The sequence below is a fragment of the Symphalangus syndactylus genome, chromosome 8 (genome assembly GCF_028878055.3).
Source record: "Symphalangus syndactylus isolate Jambi chromosome 8, NHGRI_mSymSyn1-v2.1_pri, whole genome shotgun sequence".
Lineage (NCBI taxonomy): Eukaryota > Metazoa > Chordata > Mammalia > Primates > Hylobatidae > Symphalangus > Symphalangus syndactylus.
The window spans coordinates 65,364,299-65,381,393 of NC_072430.2; the positions used below are offsets into that span (position 1 = coordinate 65,364,299).

General features: G+C 44.5%; 1 protein-coding gene across 1 annotated transcript in view; it reads left to right on the plus strand.

The window, feature by feature from the left end:
* Positions 1 to 17,095, plus strand: part of NID2 (nidogen 2) — a 63,258-nt gene that overhangs the window by 45,400 nt on the left and 763 nt on the right. Inside the window, exons 13-21 of the mRNA XM_055289364.2 lie at positions 2,481 to 2,600; positions 3,358 to 3,591; positions 7,355 to 7,576; positions 8,184 to 8,353; positions 10,969 to 11,098; positions 11,604 to 11,775; positions 14,656 to 14,813; positions 16,034 to 16,157; positions 16,843 to 16,955. Of these exons, the coding sequence (XP_055145339.1) occupies positions 2,481 to 2,600; positions 3,358 to 3,591; positions 7,355 to 7,576; positions 8,184 to 8,353; positions 10,969 to 11,098; positions 11,604 to 11,775; positions 14,656 to 14,813; positions 16,034 to 16,157; positions 16,843 to 16,955 (1,443 nt within the window). The remainder of the gene's footprint in view (positions 1 to 2,480; positions 2,601 to 3,357; positions 3,592 to 7,354; positions 7,577 to 8,183; positions 8,354 to 10,968; positions 11,099 to 11,603; positions 11,776 to 14,655; positions 14,814 to 16,033; positions 16,158 to 16,842; positions 16,956 to 17,095) is intronic.

Sequence of the window (17,095 nt, forward strand, 5' to 3'; positions counted from 1 at the left end):
CTCGCTACCTGAGTGATAAAGGGGCTCTACGACTTCTTGACCATTTTTGTCTTTATAGCAGTCCCTACAGACCCCTGCTAGTAATGACGAAGCATAAGCAGTGGCCTCCTTCTCCAATGGTACAATAAAGTTCCTCCCTTGCCAGGGGGCTGAAAGTCTTTCCATGTTTTCTCTCTTGACATCTGACGTCCTGTGCATGCCCAGGCCCCGGAGGAACTGGCAGGACTCTAGTCTCTATCATGGTGTGAGAGGCCCTCCAAGGAGGAGTCAGGACTGCGATTCAGGGAGTCTCAATCTTTGGGGCAGGAATTTCTCACTTGTGATATCTTCAGTCTCTTTGGGGACTTTCTCCTCCTTGTTGGTCATTTCTTATAGTTTCTGTCTACCCAAAACTTTAGTATCTTTGATGATGCCAGCAGTATCTGTGGGGAGGAAGGCTGGTCTTTCAGATTGAGTCAGAATTCTTAGGCTGAAGGTTCTGAGCACATCAGTGATTTATTTGGTAGCTCTGGGGAATCCCCTCTCTCTTTAGTTCAAAAATAACAATAAGAAACTGCTCCATGGGCTCCAGAAATAGGCCCTGTGTCTCAGGAATTCCTGCTTCCTGTCATTGCTTGGGGTTCCTGTTACCATTAGAAGTACTTTTAGCATGCGTATTGTGAATAGCTTTAATTTCCTGCATTTGGCTGGATGTTAATTTTTACAGCTTTAGTTTTACAGCCAGTTTTACAGCCTCTTCGAGGTCCAAGGTATTGGATGGTCACCAGTTTTGCCCAGCTGGGCATTTGAGTTGTCCTGTTGAAGAGGCAGAGCCAAGCTCAAGGATAATTGTGACAACATTGGTTGATTTCAGGGTAACTGAGGAGCCAACCTGGTTTGTTTCTACCCTTGCAGATGAATTGATATCTGCTTTCTTGCCTTTGTAGGTGAAATGATGGTATCCAGGGAGGCCCACCACTCACCTGGGACTCTGTGGGTTGCATTGAGTATTCAGAATTTTTGGGGGAGGACTCCAAGGAACTGATATATGCTGACTAAACTCCCCAGAGACAGAAGATAAGCAGAATGCTTACTTTCTAATTATAACATTAGAGATTCCTCTCCAGTGAACAGAACACCTACACTTAATGCCCATTGTGTGTACTTAATGGTACTCGAGAAAGCACATTAGTTATTAGAGGATGACCCAGTGACAGTGTGGTCTGGACAAAGGGTGGTGCAGGTAACTCTAGAAGAGGTTCCATGTGGGTCATGGGAGCCTGGTTGAGGAGCTAGCCCTGTTCCCAACCCATTCACATCAAATTTAGGGCTTCAAATATCTGTCTTCCCATGCCGATGTGTGTCTACCACGGGCTGAACCATATTGATGCAACACATTCTCATTTTCTAGGTTTCACACTGCTCACACCATCCCACATTTTGGATTTTTTTTTTCTATTCACACATTTTAAAGAAACTTTTGGTTATTACTATGGATGGAACTACTGCTTTGTTTTATTTTCAGCCAAGCCTTAATCGGACCTACATCCTTCGTTTATCCTCCTTTTACTCTGAAAGACTTCCTGTCTCTTAAGGTAGCTTATCTTGTCCCTTGGGCGTTAGTTTTAACCATTCAATTCTCAGAGCTGCTTTTCTTCCGCTGGGGATGGGAGGGGTGGGTGACTTGCTATTGTCGGCATATGCGGATTTCATTAAATAAAAGGAATGTAAGTTGGCTTTTGTTTGAAGTGTCAGGATTTTGTAGTTTTGAGAAATACTATGGTGAAAATTAATCCTCATGGTGCCATGTGGAGAGTGTAGGGGCCTGAATTGTTTGTACTGATATGCCCGGCAAATTTAGATTTCCGTTTTGTAAGTATTATTTCAAAACCCTTGATAATATTTTTTTCTTATTTCTTCTAAAAGTGGAAAGTAAAGAAAATACCTGGTTAATGGGGGTGTGGTTCTAGATAGTAAGATTCTGATTAGGCAAGACAGAATGTACTTCTTAGCTGAAAAATATTTGGGCCTCATCTGGCTCCTTTGCATCTATAGACGAATGTTACAGGGAGATGGTGCCAACAACGAAAGAAAAAAAAAAACCATTGTTGGATATATTTGTCTTTATTGCAGCATTGCTGAAAGGAAGTTAATGACTTATAGTCTAAAGGTTACTTCAAAGGTAATAACTTCCTTGAATTCACTGTCAATGAAACATGCAGTAGGATGTGTTTTTTTTCTGTGAGTGACTACCCATTTGATTTCTACACTGAACATGTTTAGTCTAATGCGTTAATTCACATGTTCCTTGATTTTTTTTCTTCCTTTCTATTAAGCTTACCTTTAGGTGTCAGCATTTTTCTGCTCATGCTCAAAGGTCTTCTGAAGCTGACACCTCACTGGATGTTGATCCACATACCCAAAGCCCATGCAGTCGCACAGATTGTGTGAGTGAAGTCATAGTGTTCTTTGCTTCTTTCTTCTGTTTCTGACCTCTGCAGATGTAGATGAATGCTCAGAAAACAGATGTCACCCTGCAGCTACCTGCTACAATACTCCTGGTTCCTTCTCCTGCCGTTGTCAACCCGGATATTATGGGGATGGATTTCAGTGCATACCTGGTAAGTTTCAGAGGGCCAGATTAGGCACATGAATCTCTTAGCTCCTTCAAGGATATTTTTCTATGACAGCCCACTCTTGATTTAGCCTGGTCTGGAGGCTTGGTGGATTTTCCAAGCTTTGGATTGTTTTCCTCGGTTACCTCCTGCTGCCTAGTTTACTGATAGTTCACTGATTTGTAACATTTCTGGAGGCCTGCAGGAGATGACCCACCCATTGTCCTACCTCATAGCAGCTCTGGTTAACTGCCCTAGTGATCTGCTTGACCTTGATGAGTGCAATTTGGATGAGGTGTTGAGATCAAGCTTATTAAACAGAGCTATATGTGCTGGTAGCCAGGGTTAAGCCCGTGGCGACCGTGTTAGAGGAGCTTGGCCAGCTTGGTGCAGTCTAGTGAGTGCCGTTGGCTTGCAGCTTCTCAGACTTAACCTGTGGGCCTCAGGGCATGAATGAGCTTTGGCTTGTTTTCTCCAGAGTCTCTTGGGATGTTGGGCAGATGCCACGGCTACCCCTCATTTTCCCCAGATGACAATAGGGAGGGGCTGGGCTGCTTTACACTTAGAGCCAGCTAGGGACCTATAGGATGAACTGGAAGAACTGGAGAGAAATGAGATAAGTAGTGGCAAGGTATTATAAAATAAGAATCTCGGGCTCCAAAATCCCAGCGCCTTTCCATGCCATGCTGTGGGCTGATGAAGTGGATGGGTTGCGATGCCTTCTATTTCTCTTTTGTGTCTTCCTCTGCCTTGATCCTGGAAGACTCCACCTCAAGCCTGACACCCTGTGAACAACAGCAGCGCCATGCCCAGGCCCAGTATGCCTACCCTGGGGCCCAGTTCCACATCCCCCAATGTGACGAGCAGGGCAACTTCCTGCCCCTACAGTGTCATGGCAGCACTGGCTTCTGCTGGTGCGTGGACCCTGATGGTCATGAAGTTCCTGGTACCCAGACTCCACCTGGCTCCACCCCGCCTCACTGTGGACCACCACCAGGTGAGCTTAGGCCTGGAGCTCAAGAAGCAGAATGGCACTGTTGGTGGGTAGATCATAATTCCTGCCCAGACCACGCAGGCACAGGGCCCGTCACCACTCTTCATAGCCTCTTTCCTCCTGAGAAGACTTGAATAATAGTGCATACATAAATGCATGTTTGTGTCATAAGGACATAGAGATATGCAATACATGACACATACGATCTGTTACACATTGGCCTCTTAGACCTTTGTCCAGTACAAACCAGAAGTTGAGATTGTGTATGTAGGTCAGACTGAGACCACTACCCTAGACCTGTTACAGCAGCTTAGAGAGATCTGACAGTTAGAAGATCTGGCCAGACTGGCGTTTTGACCAGAAGGAAAACTGCCTTCCTGTGTAACTATCTCGCTTACCTCTGCCTTTTGAATGGCAGGAAACAGTATGAATGCTGTGTTAGTATCAATAGGAAAAATAAGAAAAATAATACCTGCTGGTGGATCCAGTTAGTTTTCTCTAAACTGACAATCCCAGCCCTCTGTAACCTAGCCCAACATCTCAGAGGAGGCACAGGCATCTGGTTTCTGTTAGCCCATACAATCTGAGAACATGCCTGCTACCATCTGAGCATTCCCTAGCTGGGTGGGGCATGGTGATCAAGTGCTCACAGTCGATTCCAACAGCAGGCAGATAAGGCAACTTTCTGTTCCTTGTTGAATTATTCACGGATGGGTAAAACTTGTTTCCTTAATCATTACAGAAGAACTTTATTTAATGAAGAGCATAGGATTGGCTTGATACCGTTTTAGTGAAAATGATTCCGACACAGCTTGCTATCCAAAGATCCATTTTTACTATCGAGAAGGGTTCCATAAATACTAGTCTTGGCTTTTAATGTGTGAAAGTAAGAAGAACTGGAGAATTACCAATAGATTTTTTCCCTTTTAATGGTGTTAATTGTTGCCCGGGTATGGTGGCTCATGCCTGTAATCCCAGCACTTTGGGAGGCCGAGGCGGGTGGATCATGAGGTCAAGAGATTGAGACCATCCTGGCCAACATGGTGAAACCCTGTCTGTACTAAAAATACAAAAATTAGCTGGGCGTGGTGACACGCACCTGTAGTCCCAGCTCCTCAGGAGGCTGAGGAAGGAGAATCACTTGAACCCAGGAGGCGGAGGTTGCAGTAGGCTGAGATCATGCCACTGCCCTCCAGCCTGGCAATAGAGTAAGACTCTTTTTTTTTTAAAAAAAAAAAAAAAAAAAAAAGCCAGGTCTTGGTGGTTCTCAGATAGGAAAAATTGGTAATGGCTTGATCCATAGTCCCTCTTTGTTTCTATTTTTAGGAAAAGATTTTAAAGGTCCAAAAAAGGTACAGAGAAATTCTATTTCCCTCATGCCTTCTCTTTGAAAATGTCTTGCTTCTAACTCCATCTGGGATTTGAAAAAATCAGATGGTTGGGAGGTACCTTTGGGGAATGGTTCAGAATTCGATTAAATTTATTAAGACAAGCATGTGTTAAAGACAATGATTTTAAGGGGGGAACCAAGAGACTAAGAAGTGAATGACGAAAATAGGGCCGTGTTCTCTTGTGCGGACTTTCTCCTGCCCACACTCTCTCGGCGCTGGTTTGGCCCTGGCTGCTATCTCCGACTGGTCTCATGTTTGATGGGGTCATCTTGAGGGAGGGTAAGGACGCTCTGTGCCCACGATTTCAAAATACTTAAGCCCCTGCCAACCAGAAGCACAAGAGAAAGAAATTCATGGTTGGGTCGAAAAGTAGCAATAGTAACGAATGAAAGGGATGCCCATGTATGAGTGATTTGGGACACCCATTTCCCAGGAGTTAGGCACGTCTCTTTGTTTGGAATGCAGACACACAGCACAGGGTGGTCCCTTAAAGCCAAAATGGATCCTTGGAGTTCTGAATGTGGAGCAGGGGTGGAGTTGGGAACTTCTCCAGGGAGTCCTGCAGTGTTTGAGTTAGTAGCATGTCCCTCTCTGTGTTCCTCGAGACACATTTGGGTGAAGAAGTCAGAGTCTTACCTTCTCCACGGGGTCCTAAAAAGAGCTTTGTCTTCCATGGGTCATAAGCTACAGTGACAACTAAATGGCATTTGCTTCCCCCAACTCTGGTGAGTCGTGCAGTCGAGCTAGAGCCAGTTGGGTTTGAGCTCTGACAACTTCATTCGCAGTCTTTTGTGTTCCAAAAGGAATTGTAGGTGCTGGAACCTGATCATAATGTTCCCAGCTTTGTTCTTTAGAGTCATTGGAGGGCTTTGAGCAGAGTGACATGAAATGCCTTTATGTTTTAAATGGGCCATTCTGGCTGCTGCTAATTGAGTTTACACTGGTTTTGGAGAGAGTGAGGGCATAGAAGGGTGGAAGCAGGAAAACCAGTGGGAAGGCTGTTGCAGAAATCCCAGGGAGAGGATGAGGCTTTTTGACCAGGGTGAGGGGGTGCAGTAGTGAGAAGTAAAGATATTCTAAGTGGATTCTGAAGGTACCGCTATAAAGAGTTTTTGACGTATCAAATGTGGATGGTGAGAGAGAGGAGGGTCAAGGATAATCAGGTCTGAGCAATGGAAAAATGGAGGTGCCATTTACTCATATGGGAAAAACTAGGGGAGCAGCTGGTTTGATGGTGAAAGCAGGGGCTCAGTTTCTATTAATTTCTGATTTCTATTATACATCTAAATGGTGGTAGCAAGTAGGGTTACTGGCTATGTGATTCTGCAGACCATATGCTTTAAGTTGCAGGAATTAAAAAGGAAGGAGAAGCACCTTCTCTTGTTTAAGTTCCTTTGGGTAGTCCTAACATAAATGAACAAGTTATCTCAATAACCTGCTGCAGCAGAGTCTTCTCAGAACAACCTGTATTTTGGACAAAGCCTCAATGGCACTGTGGAAGCAGCCTGGGAGGAAACTGGTTTGCAACTGAAGCCAGCAGGACTTTAACCATGGAGTGAGCTGTGAGGGAGGGGACAAGAGGAGAAGATGCTAGAGAAAGAGGGGGAAAGGGCAACATGGCAGGAAGGTAGAGCCTGCAGGAAAAGATTCAGCTTTGAGATAATCCCAGGCGCAGGGTGGCTAAAGCACTTCTGGAAACTGGGCTGCGGAAGAACCATTTTTAAGCTGTTTGCCACCACCTCTGCTATGCTTCGCTACTAATTCCACTCAGTTTTACCTTTACTCCATGTAGTTTTCCAGTGGGTAGACAGAGGGCACCGTGGCGCTGGGCTTTCAGTAATACTTTCTAAGACACACACTGGTCAGTGGCAAGATGGCCCTCTCCTCAGCTTCGAGCTTGAAGCAAGTGGGGAATGAATACAAACTGGCTTTAAGCATCACCTCGGCCACTGAGTCCCCAAGGATCACCTGCACAAATGCTCTGTCAGCAGAGGCGCCTGAGGTACAGGCAGGATGGGCCTGTACAGGCCTTGGGGGCCTCTCCTGGCCAGAGGGAGATCATGCCCCTTCCCAGGCTGAGTGAGCTGCACTGCTGATCTTACCTCCTCTTGTTCTTTCTTGATGTGGCTGGGCCTTGATGACAGACCCTCCTGGCAAGAAAGAAGCATCAGATGATCTCTTTCTGATTCCCATGGTGGAGAAGTACTTAGAACACATTTGCTTCCCAAGTTTGGTGTCCACAGGCTTGGCTGAGACCTGGACAGTAGGAGAAGGAAGGCCAGGAGGCCAGGCATGCTGTCTCAAGCTACATTTTGCATTCTGTCCTTGGCTCACAATCAAAGGTTTTTCTTCTTCCCTCTTCCCCATCTGCTCAGAGCCCACCCAGAGGCCCCCGACCATCTGTGAGCGCTGGAGGGAAAACCTGCTGGAGCACTACGGTGGCACCCCCCGGGATGACCAGTACGTGCCCCAGTGCGATGACCTGGGCCACTTCATCCCCCTGCAGTGCCACGGAAAGAGCGACTTCTGCTGGTGTGTGGACAAAGATGGCAGAGAGGTGCAGGGCACCCGCTCCCAGCCAGGCACCACCCCTGCGTGTAAGCACCTGGCCGCCCCCGCTCCCCTCAGCTGTATCTAAGGCCTTTGCTAGGGATGCTGCCTGCTGTGGTGAAGTGGGGGGACATGTGGGGTCACCAGGTCTAATGAAAGAAGTCACTATGTGCTATGTTGATTTATAATCTGGTCCACACAGTCCCAATTTGCGTTTGGTGTCTGGTTTTTGTCATTAGCAGCTTCCATAATTGGAACATCTGCAACTCGGTTCAGCAGGCAGTTACTCCCCCTCCCCAGTCCAGGGTGACAGGGGACACGTGTCACTCTGGAGTCCTAAAAGGAAGCTGACACAATGCTGGCTCTGGTTTTTTTTCTTCTCTTGAAAAACAAAAAAAAAAAATCTGTTCTGCTTTGTTCTGAGGGAAGTGTTTTGCTGTCTTCTTCCCTAGTAAATGGCAGATTTACATAATTGATCCTTAAAAAAACCCTACAAAATAGAATTTCTTTTGAAGAACATCTGGAGCACATCTGCGTAGGGCGAAGAACTTTTGATAATTTTTGGAGGCTCTGGTATGTGGTAAAGTAACTTTTCTTCCCATCTCCCTGCCTGCCCTTGTTCCCCATCCTGCTCTCCCACCCTCTCTCCCACAGGTATACCCACCGTCGCTCCACCCATGGTCCGGCCCACGCCCCGGCCGGATGTGACCCCTCCATCTGTGGGCACCTTCCTGCTCTATGCCCAGGGCCAGCAGATTGGCTACTTACCCCTCAATGGCACCAGGCTTCAGAAGGATGCAGCCAAGACCCTGCTGTCTCTGCATGTAAAGTGGATTTCTCCTGTCGGGGGGCGGGGCTGCGTGGCTTTCCCAGTGGGAGCCACCTCACAGGCCCTGTTGCAGTGCAGTGGACTGGTGCAGGGAAGTCCTGGAGGGTTTCTGAGCTGCAGCCCATCGGCATGGGCCCGATGCCACCACCATAGAACCAGGGCTCTCTCTTGCTGGGAGTCACCTGTCACTGACCAAGGCTGTGCTCTCTGGTTCATTCATGGGGTTTCAGATAAATGGAAAGGGAACTTTAGAGTTGTCAGCATATGGAGGCTGTATGGTGATCCAAGGGAAAATGGATCGACTCTTACCCTAAGTCCCCAGGGTTGTGTGTCATAACATCTCCATAGAAATCCTGGAAATCAAAGTGACAGGACGACTAGTCATAAGGTGTGATCTCTTTGATTTGCTGGAGACTCCAAGTGGAAGTCAGTTAATGACTGTCTCACCGTTGCAGCCCGTCTCTTTCACTTTGGTTCTGTCCCTTTGACCCACTTCTTTCCTAACCTTCCCTGACTCCATAGATGAAAACTTGAGGAGTGTGGGACCCTGGGAGAGGAGTGGATGGAGCCTTCCCCAGGGGATGCTTGATGCTTCCTGAGCCAGCAGCCTCCCTAATGCATGGCACCCCATTTTGGGGAGAGGGTTTTCTCAGAAATGGAGGAAAAATAAGGATGGCTCTCTAGAATGGCATCGACACAGTGGAAAATCATCTGATTCCATTATTGAACTTCACACTCCAGGCACTTGCTCATCCGTAAGAAAGAATAGTACAGCATTCATGTTTACATTTACTTCTGTTAATGAACTACACTTATTTGGTTCCAGAAAAGCTTAGAGGCAGCCAGTGTTTAGGAAGAGATGTCTTCTTTTTAAGATTCGGGTTTGTTGGGTCCTGTCCCCTCCCCCAAGAAAACTCTCACATTGTTTTGTAAAACTTTCTCTGGAAGAGGTAGAGACTAAGAAGTTGACATCACTTTAAGCTAACCCTCTTTTATTCAAGTCATAGAGCTTGATTGCCTTTCTGAACATGCCCCTGACCAGGACAGGGTGGTGATGACAGTGGTAGTGGAACTGAAAGAAATGGGACATGGGTTATTTGCACATTTTAAGGACATTTACTTAAACTGGGACTTTTTCTTTAACCTGAGGTTATGACATGGGTTTATGAATCCCATGATTCCCCGGGTTAATGGAAGCTCATTTGAATGTGTACTCTTGCCTGGGACAAGTGACCTTTCAGTTTTCAAGTAAAAGTGTAGTTAACCTTAGGCCTCCCCATATTAGCTGCCTGTTTTTCCACTGAAGCCAAATCTCGTTTTGTACAATCTTTCTTGGCTGACTATGCTCCGGGGGGGGGGGGGGGGGGGGGGGCGCGGCCATAAGTGAAGCCAAGCCCCAGGAGGCTGTTAGGCAAGGCAGGAACTTGTATGACCTCAGGGACAGCCAGGTAACCCCTGAATGTTGGCTTTGCACATCTGCTGGGCTTCTCAGAGCAGGAGCCTGGATTAGAAACTGAATGAAGCAAGTTCTGCATGGAGTTGAGGAAAAATATCAGACTCAGCATTTATTTTTATTTTTTTTAAAGACTTGTCATTTACTTAGCAATGAGGAGGAGAGACCTCACTAGCCAGAGGTTGAATAACCACTACTGTCTAGTTCCTTAACCCAATCAATTAGATTTGTTCCTTCTTTGGAGACAGGGTGTAGCTCTGTTGCCCAGGCTGGAGTGCAGTGGCATCATCTCGGCTTGGTGCAGCCTTGACCTCCTGGGCTCAAGCAATCCTCCCACCTTGGTCTCCTGAGTAGCTGGGACTACAGGTGCGTGCCACCATGCCCAGTTAATTTATTTTTTGTTTTTTAGACGGGGTCTCACTATGTTGCTCAGTCTCAAACTCCTGGGCTCAAGCAATCCTCCTGCTTTGGCCTCCCAACGGACAGGGATTACAGGCGTGAGTCACTGTGCCTGACTACACTTTCTTTAGTACAGGATATAACCAACATCTTGCCTCCTAAGAGTCAGGGGCAGGAGTATAGGTGATTGCACTTCAGGTAGAGGAAGGATCTCATTCACAGAGGAGGGGACAGTAGATTTTGTTGGCATATAGTGGCAAATTTTATTAAGGCTCTTGGAAAAGTGCTGATGACATTGGGAAAGAATTCAGTTTTTACCCAGTAAAATATTAAAAACTTATTTTGCTTAAGGCCATGTCCTCTAATTACTGAAGGGGCTGATTTTTTTTTTTTTTTTAATCATCAGTCATAATAGCACCTATTCAAGGGCTTACTGTATACCAATTACTGATTAGGACACTTTACAAGCACTTATAGTATTAATTTTTATAGCAACCGTATGAAGCAGGTACACTATTGGCCTCATTTTGCAAATGAGACAAAGGCATAGAGGTTAAATGCCCAAAGCCACATGGCTACTAAGTGGCTGAGCCTAGATTTCACCCCAGAGTGCCCACATGTCCAGCTACTCTGCTCTGTTGCCTGCAGGATCACAGTGCAGTGTTGCTCACTGCAGCTGTGCATGAGCAAGGCAGCTGAGTGTGAACAAAGGGGACATGTAACCTAATTCTTCTAATTCTATGATTTGATGCACAAAGGGCTCCATAATCGTGGGAATTGATTATGACTGCCGGGAGAGGATGGTGTACTGGACAGATGTTGCTGGACGGACAATCAGCCGTGCCAGTCTGGAACTGGGAGCAGAGCCTGAGATGATCGTGAATTCAGGTCAGCAGCTTCACTCAGCAGTCTGCATTTCACTTGATTCTACAGTCACTTGTCTACTTTACACCGAAGTGTCCCCTCGATTTTTCTCCACTAGGGGAGGTTAAGTTCTAGGCAAGTCATTTTATTGAGCTGTATAAAACTAGCCCCTCTGTAAGCAAACACCTTCATACATAAGGAATGAAATAGGTGATTCCTACTGTGCGCACTTCTCAAAAAAGAATTCATGGTAAGAATTCAGGGTGAGGCCTTCGTTTATTCAGCCTGGCTCTGGCACCATGGATGTCGGTTGTCATCAAACTGGTAGGTCTGCTGGTCTAGAAGCTAGAGGTAGTGGAATATGTAACAAAAGTACTTGTTTCTCTATTAACCTGGTTCTTGGGGACTTACAGACACTTGGGCTTTGTTTTCCCCTGCTGACCCCCCTGCCCACCTGACCCTTGGAGGGCTTCAGGTTTGCCCTCCATATCCTGCAAACACTTCAGTCCTGACTTTGCTTTATTTCCAGGTCTGATAAGCCCTGAAGGACTTGCCATCGACCACATCCGCAGAACAATGTACTGGACGGACAGTGTCCTGGATAAGATAGAGAGCGCCCTGCTGGATGGCTCTGAGCGCAAGGTCCTCTTCTACACAGAACTGGTGAATCCCCGTGCCATCGCTGTGGATCCAATCCGAGGGTCAGCTGGGCTTCCCTAATTCTCCTCTTACCTGTAGATCCTGATGCGAAGCCCTTGGGTTTTAAATACAACGTGGGGGAAGGTCAGAACAAGAGAGTGAAGGCTCAAATGCATTCATGTAACAAAGATTTACTGAGGATCTACGAGGTGTCAGGACCTGTTCTAGGAAAAGACAAGGTCTGTTCTTTTCATGGCACTTATATTCTATTAGGAGGAAACAAGACTGTGTATAAACAGTATTAGTCTGTGATGTGATATGTAGAAAATTCAGAGAGTGTTGTGAGAACTAGGGCTACTCTGAATCAAATGATCAGGCAAGGCCTCAGATGACACTTAAACTGGAAGTGAAGTGGGATTCCTCTTGCAGCACATTTAGAAACCAGGGTTGAAGCTCACGGTAGGGCTGACCTACATCAAGTGACATTAACCAAAGCTCAGACACCTCTGGCCTCAGTGTTGCTATAGCAGGAATCAAGATAAGATAAACATTTTCCCTGTCTGTATAATTGCTAAGGTCATCAAATGTGACACACAGGATTTGTTCACTGTCTCGGTACTTGTTAGAATCAGGGAGAATTTTTGTATCTTGAGAAACTCTTGCCATGTTTAAGTGGAGTTTCTACGAAATGAAATTCCCAGATGCCCTTCAAATCAGTAAAGAAAACCTTCAGCTTTAATTTTCAGGTAAGTGCTTTTTTACTATGAAATACTTAGTGCAGAGCCTCAAAGGTGGTTTCAAACTTTGGGTTCTACACACAGGAAAAGTACCTGTATCTTTCTCTATTCCAGTTGACTTAACAGGAATTAATAGCCCTCTTAAAAACTCTTTGCATAAGCTTGCCTTTCTGACATTTGGAAGGTCCTTTTTTTTTTTTTGAGACAAGGTCTTGCTTTGTCGCTGAGGCTGGAGTGCAGTGGCACAATATCGGCTGACTACAACCTCCATCTCCGAGGTTCAAGCAATTCTCCTGCCTCAGCCTCCCAAGTAGCTGGGATTACAGTCATGTGCCACCATGCCCAGCTAATTTTTGTATTTTTAGTCGAGTCAGGGTTTTGCCATTTTGGTCTCCAACTCCTGACCCTGGGTGATCCACCTGCCTTGGCCTCCCAAAGTGCTGGGATTATAGGCCTAAGCCACTGCACCTGGCCCCTTATTCCTTCTTGGTGCTTGACCTGAAAACTGGGGAGAACTGCCATCTTGCAGGCAATGATACTTTGGCCATGTCTCTGGAGTCTGGGGAAAAAGCATACTTTTAAGCTGAAATCCACAACACAGCCATGAGTTTAAGGATGAAAGTAGAACTTTCTTTATCCAGACAGCAAATATAAATGCTAAAGGACTTGAATTTTTAACAAAAAGAAAACCCACCTTGAACCCCAGGTTGCAATATAACACACGTAATTACATCTCCCTCAACTGCGTAACAGAATGGTTGTCAAGCCTTCCTGCATATTTCTCATTTGCTTTCTATAGATTTCACCTTTACAACTTTCTTCCTCTGGCAATCCCCAAATTTACACCAAATATCTGTGTAAGCTTGTTTCAGACTTACTGTTTTTGATGATATTAAATCATTTCGGGGAGGAGACTGATCAGAAGGGATGAAGCAATGATATGCATGCTTTACCCTCTGGCCACCTCCACCTTAGCGCAAAGTGGAAACTGCTTTCTGGCTTTTACTCTCAGCTTCTCTCTGCTTCATCTATTGGGCATAAGGGATGAAATTCACAACAGGGGAAACCTATGGTTTCTTCCTCTCCTCTCACTGAGGTTCTCTGTAGCCCAACTGATTTATTCAAAGCTTCTATAGCTTTTATAAAATAGTATTTTATAAAAAGTGCTTTCAACATTATTTCTGCTCTAACTATAAACCTGTTTGTTTCCTTAAAACCTATTTCCACTTAATAGGACCATATTATTTCCTAGTTAGTATCTGTTATTTAAAAGGTGGCATTTAAAAGGTAAAGTGCTTAACTTAAAATGTTTCCATCCTTGGGTGCCAGGTACCCCTTCAAGTACCAAACTGTATTTTTGGCAGAAGAAAGAACAGTTTCCCTCTCAAATCCCTGGTCCACATCTCTTCAAGTTCCATAGTTTGTATTGAAGCCATTCCTAACAGCTGTATTAGTTTCTATTCTAAAACCCAAGATCCAATTCAAGATTTCAACAAACAGAGGGTTTTGGGGCAGTTGAGTCAAGGGGTATCTCGGAGGCAGGGATTCTGATAGTAGCTTAGTAATGACTTCTTCCACATAGTTACAATAATCAGAAAACCTTGTGATACAGGTACAAGTGAAATATGGCTGTGTATTAGTTACCTAGTGCTGTGTAACAAATTGCCCAAACCCTCAGCAGTGTAAGATAACATTTAGTCTCACAGTTTCTGCGAGTCAGGAATCCAAGTGTGTCTTCACTGAGCTCCTCAGGCACGGAGTCTCTCACAAGGCTGCAATCAGGAAATGGCCAAACTGCAGTGATCACAAGGCTCAGCTCGGGGAAGACACAGCCCAAGCATGCTCACATGGGCTGCAGGCAGGACTAATGTCTCTGGCCAACAGCCCTCAAGGACATCAGTTCCTTGGCACATCTTCCTCTTTATAGGGTAGCTTGCAACATGGCATCCAGCTTCCCTCAAAGGGAGCAAGAGAGAGAGCCCCTAAGGCAGAAACCAGTTTTTTGAGACCTAATATCGGCAGTGATAGCCTATCACTTCTGCTATACTCTACGAACTAGAAGCAAGACACTAATGCAGCCCAAACTCGAGGGGATTGCTTAAGGCTATAATACATGAGGAGATGGAGATCACTAGGGGCTGCTTAGATGCTGCCTACCACAGCCTTCATAGCTATTTTTTTACAATCTTGACTTTTACCTTACAGCAACTTGTACTGGACAGACTGGAATAGAGAAGCTCCTAAAATTGAAACATCATCTTTAGATGGAGAAAACAGAAGAATTCTGATCAATACAGACATTGGATTGCCCAATGGCTTAACTTTTGACCCTTTCTCTAAACTGCTCTGCTGGGCAGATGCAGGTAATACTACTGACTACTGATGGAATGCAAATAGATAACCTCTCATTACAGTGAGTGTGAGCACTAACAGATTTTACTACAAAATCAAATCTCATCACTTAGATCTTTTGGTTTAAACACATTTCTAGCAGTACAGCACATAATCTCCTTTCTCTGGTCTGTAAACTTTTAAGTACTATTAAATGAGTCTTAAAATGAACTTTCTGGGGTTTGGGTGGAGGGAAGGCTATATCAAGCAGTAAGTTTGTACTGCTTGCCTGACCATGAGTGTTTGGCATATTTTTAACAGTTAAAAGAATTAGCCACTGTTGAATTGACAAACTTAAGTTATTCTTGTGCAGGGAGAGGGTCACTATAACTTACCTATAAACATCTTTTATAATGCTAAGGACATTCTTTGAAAAGTATTGTAGCAGGGTGGCTTTCTTCAGTAATAACATGGGTATTAGCAACCCAGATTTGTTTGCTTTTATCAGTACAACTGAAAAAATGCTGTGTGTCTAGTTCTATACTAAAGAATATGAAAAAGACTGTTCTTGAATTTGTAATCTAATAAAAGGGGCTAATGTACATAGGTCACTTTTATAACCCAGTTGTTTAAAACAAGTTACATTTCCTAAAAGTATTTGAAATTTAAATCAGGGCTCCACGAGAAATGTGAAACTTGGAAATTCTTGAATGGTTTAGCTATTGTAAAAATTTTTAAGACTGATTCCTTTACATTGAAACATGAGTTGTGTTACCATTTTAGTCGCTTTTTTCCTCCTACCTAGAAAATATTTTAAAAATACTAAGGAATTTGGTTAGAAGGTTGCCTCAGTAATTATACACATAGCTTACAAAGGGCAAGTATTTACCCAGATGTTATAATTTATAAGCTAAGGCTTAAAATCACACAAATTATAAAAATAATTACGTTTAATGCCCTACTTTGGCAGAAACTTACCAGATTTCAGTAAATGCAATCCTGTCTTCCAAAAAAGGATTGAAAGTTTGAATCTCTACTAAAAACTGGAATGCTGTCCAAAAACTGGAAGACTAGTAATAGGACAGGTAATTTTACAGTTGCTAATCTACGACTGCAATGGAAGTAAAATATCCTATTTCCCCGTTCTATCACTGTGTCACTATCTCACTATGTCACACAGTTCTATCACTATGTCACTATCATTTTTGGCAAAGCAGCTAAAGGACCTCATTTTCCCCCTTTGTTTTAAAAGGAACCAAAAAACTGGAGTGTACACTACCTGATGGAACTGGACGGCGTGTCATTCAAAACAACCTCAAGTACCCCTTCAGCATCGTAAGCTATGCAGATCACTTCTACCACACAGACTGGAGGAGGTGAGCACCATACATTCTGGACAAGCCTGAAAAGGCCAACTGTTCCAGAGGACGTACCACTTGTTTTACCAAAAGTCAGTACGTGACTTGACTCATTAAGCCCTCTGAGGCTTCTGTTTCATCACCTCCTCATTGGCAGATAAGATGCTTCAAGGATGTTTCTTTTCATCCTTTCATGTTTTTGAAATCATCCTTTTACTTCACCCAGAAATTGAATGGTATTGCTCACATATAGCTTAAAAAGCAGCAAAGCTATTTGATAATTAACTGTCTCAAAAGGGAGCATATTAATCTAAATATGTTCTTTAGGGAGTAAGACTACCCTTGATACCATGAGCTATATTATAGGGCTTAAGTTGGCTTTTGACACTGTGGACATATTGTCTGAGGGACCGAAAAATACTATTTAGACTAGTTCTCAAATGAGGAACTGTGGAACATTAAAGTCTAAGCCCTTTACCCCATGCCCTACAAATCTGATTTGATAGCTCATCATGTGATTGTAACATGCAGCTAGAGATGAGCATGGATTTAGAGCAATGGTCTTCAAACTTCGGTATGGCTTTAGCATCAGCCCTTGGACAGAGAAGGCTGACAGAAATTTTCCTCTATTGCAACTATTTTTTGTAGCTAACTTCTTTAGTAAATGACTCTCCCTGAATTCACTCTTCCTTTATGTTACCAGGGATGGTGTTGTATCAGTAAATAAACATAGTGGCCAGTTTACTGATGAGTATCTCCCAGAACAACGATCTCACCTCTACGGGATAACTGCAGTCTACCCCTACTGCCCAACAGGTAAAAAGTATGCTTTAGGATGCTCCTTTAAATTAGCAGGGTAGAGAAGGGATATATATGGTATTTGATTACCCCTGCTGCCTGTGACACTGCCACCATTGCCTTCTTCCTGCCCTGAGGGCCAGTCTTTACTACCTTAA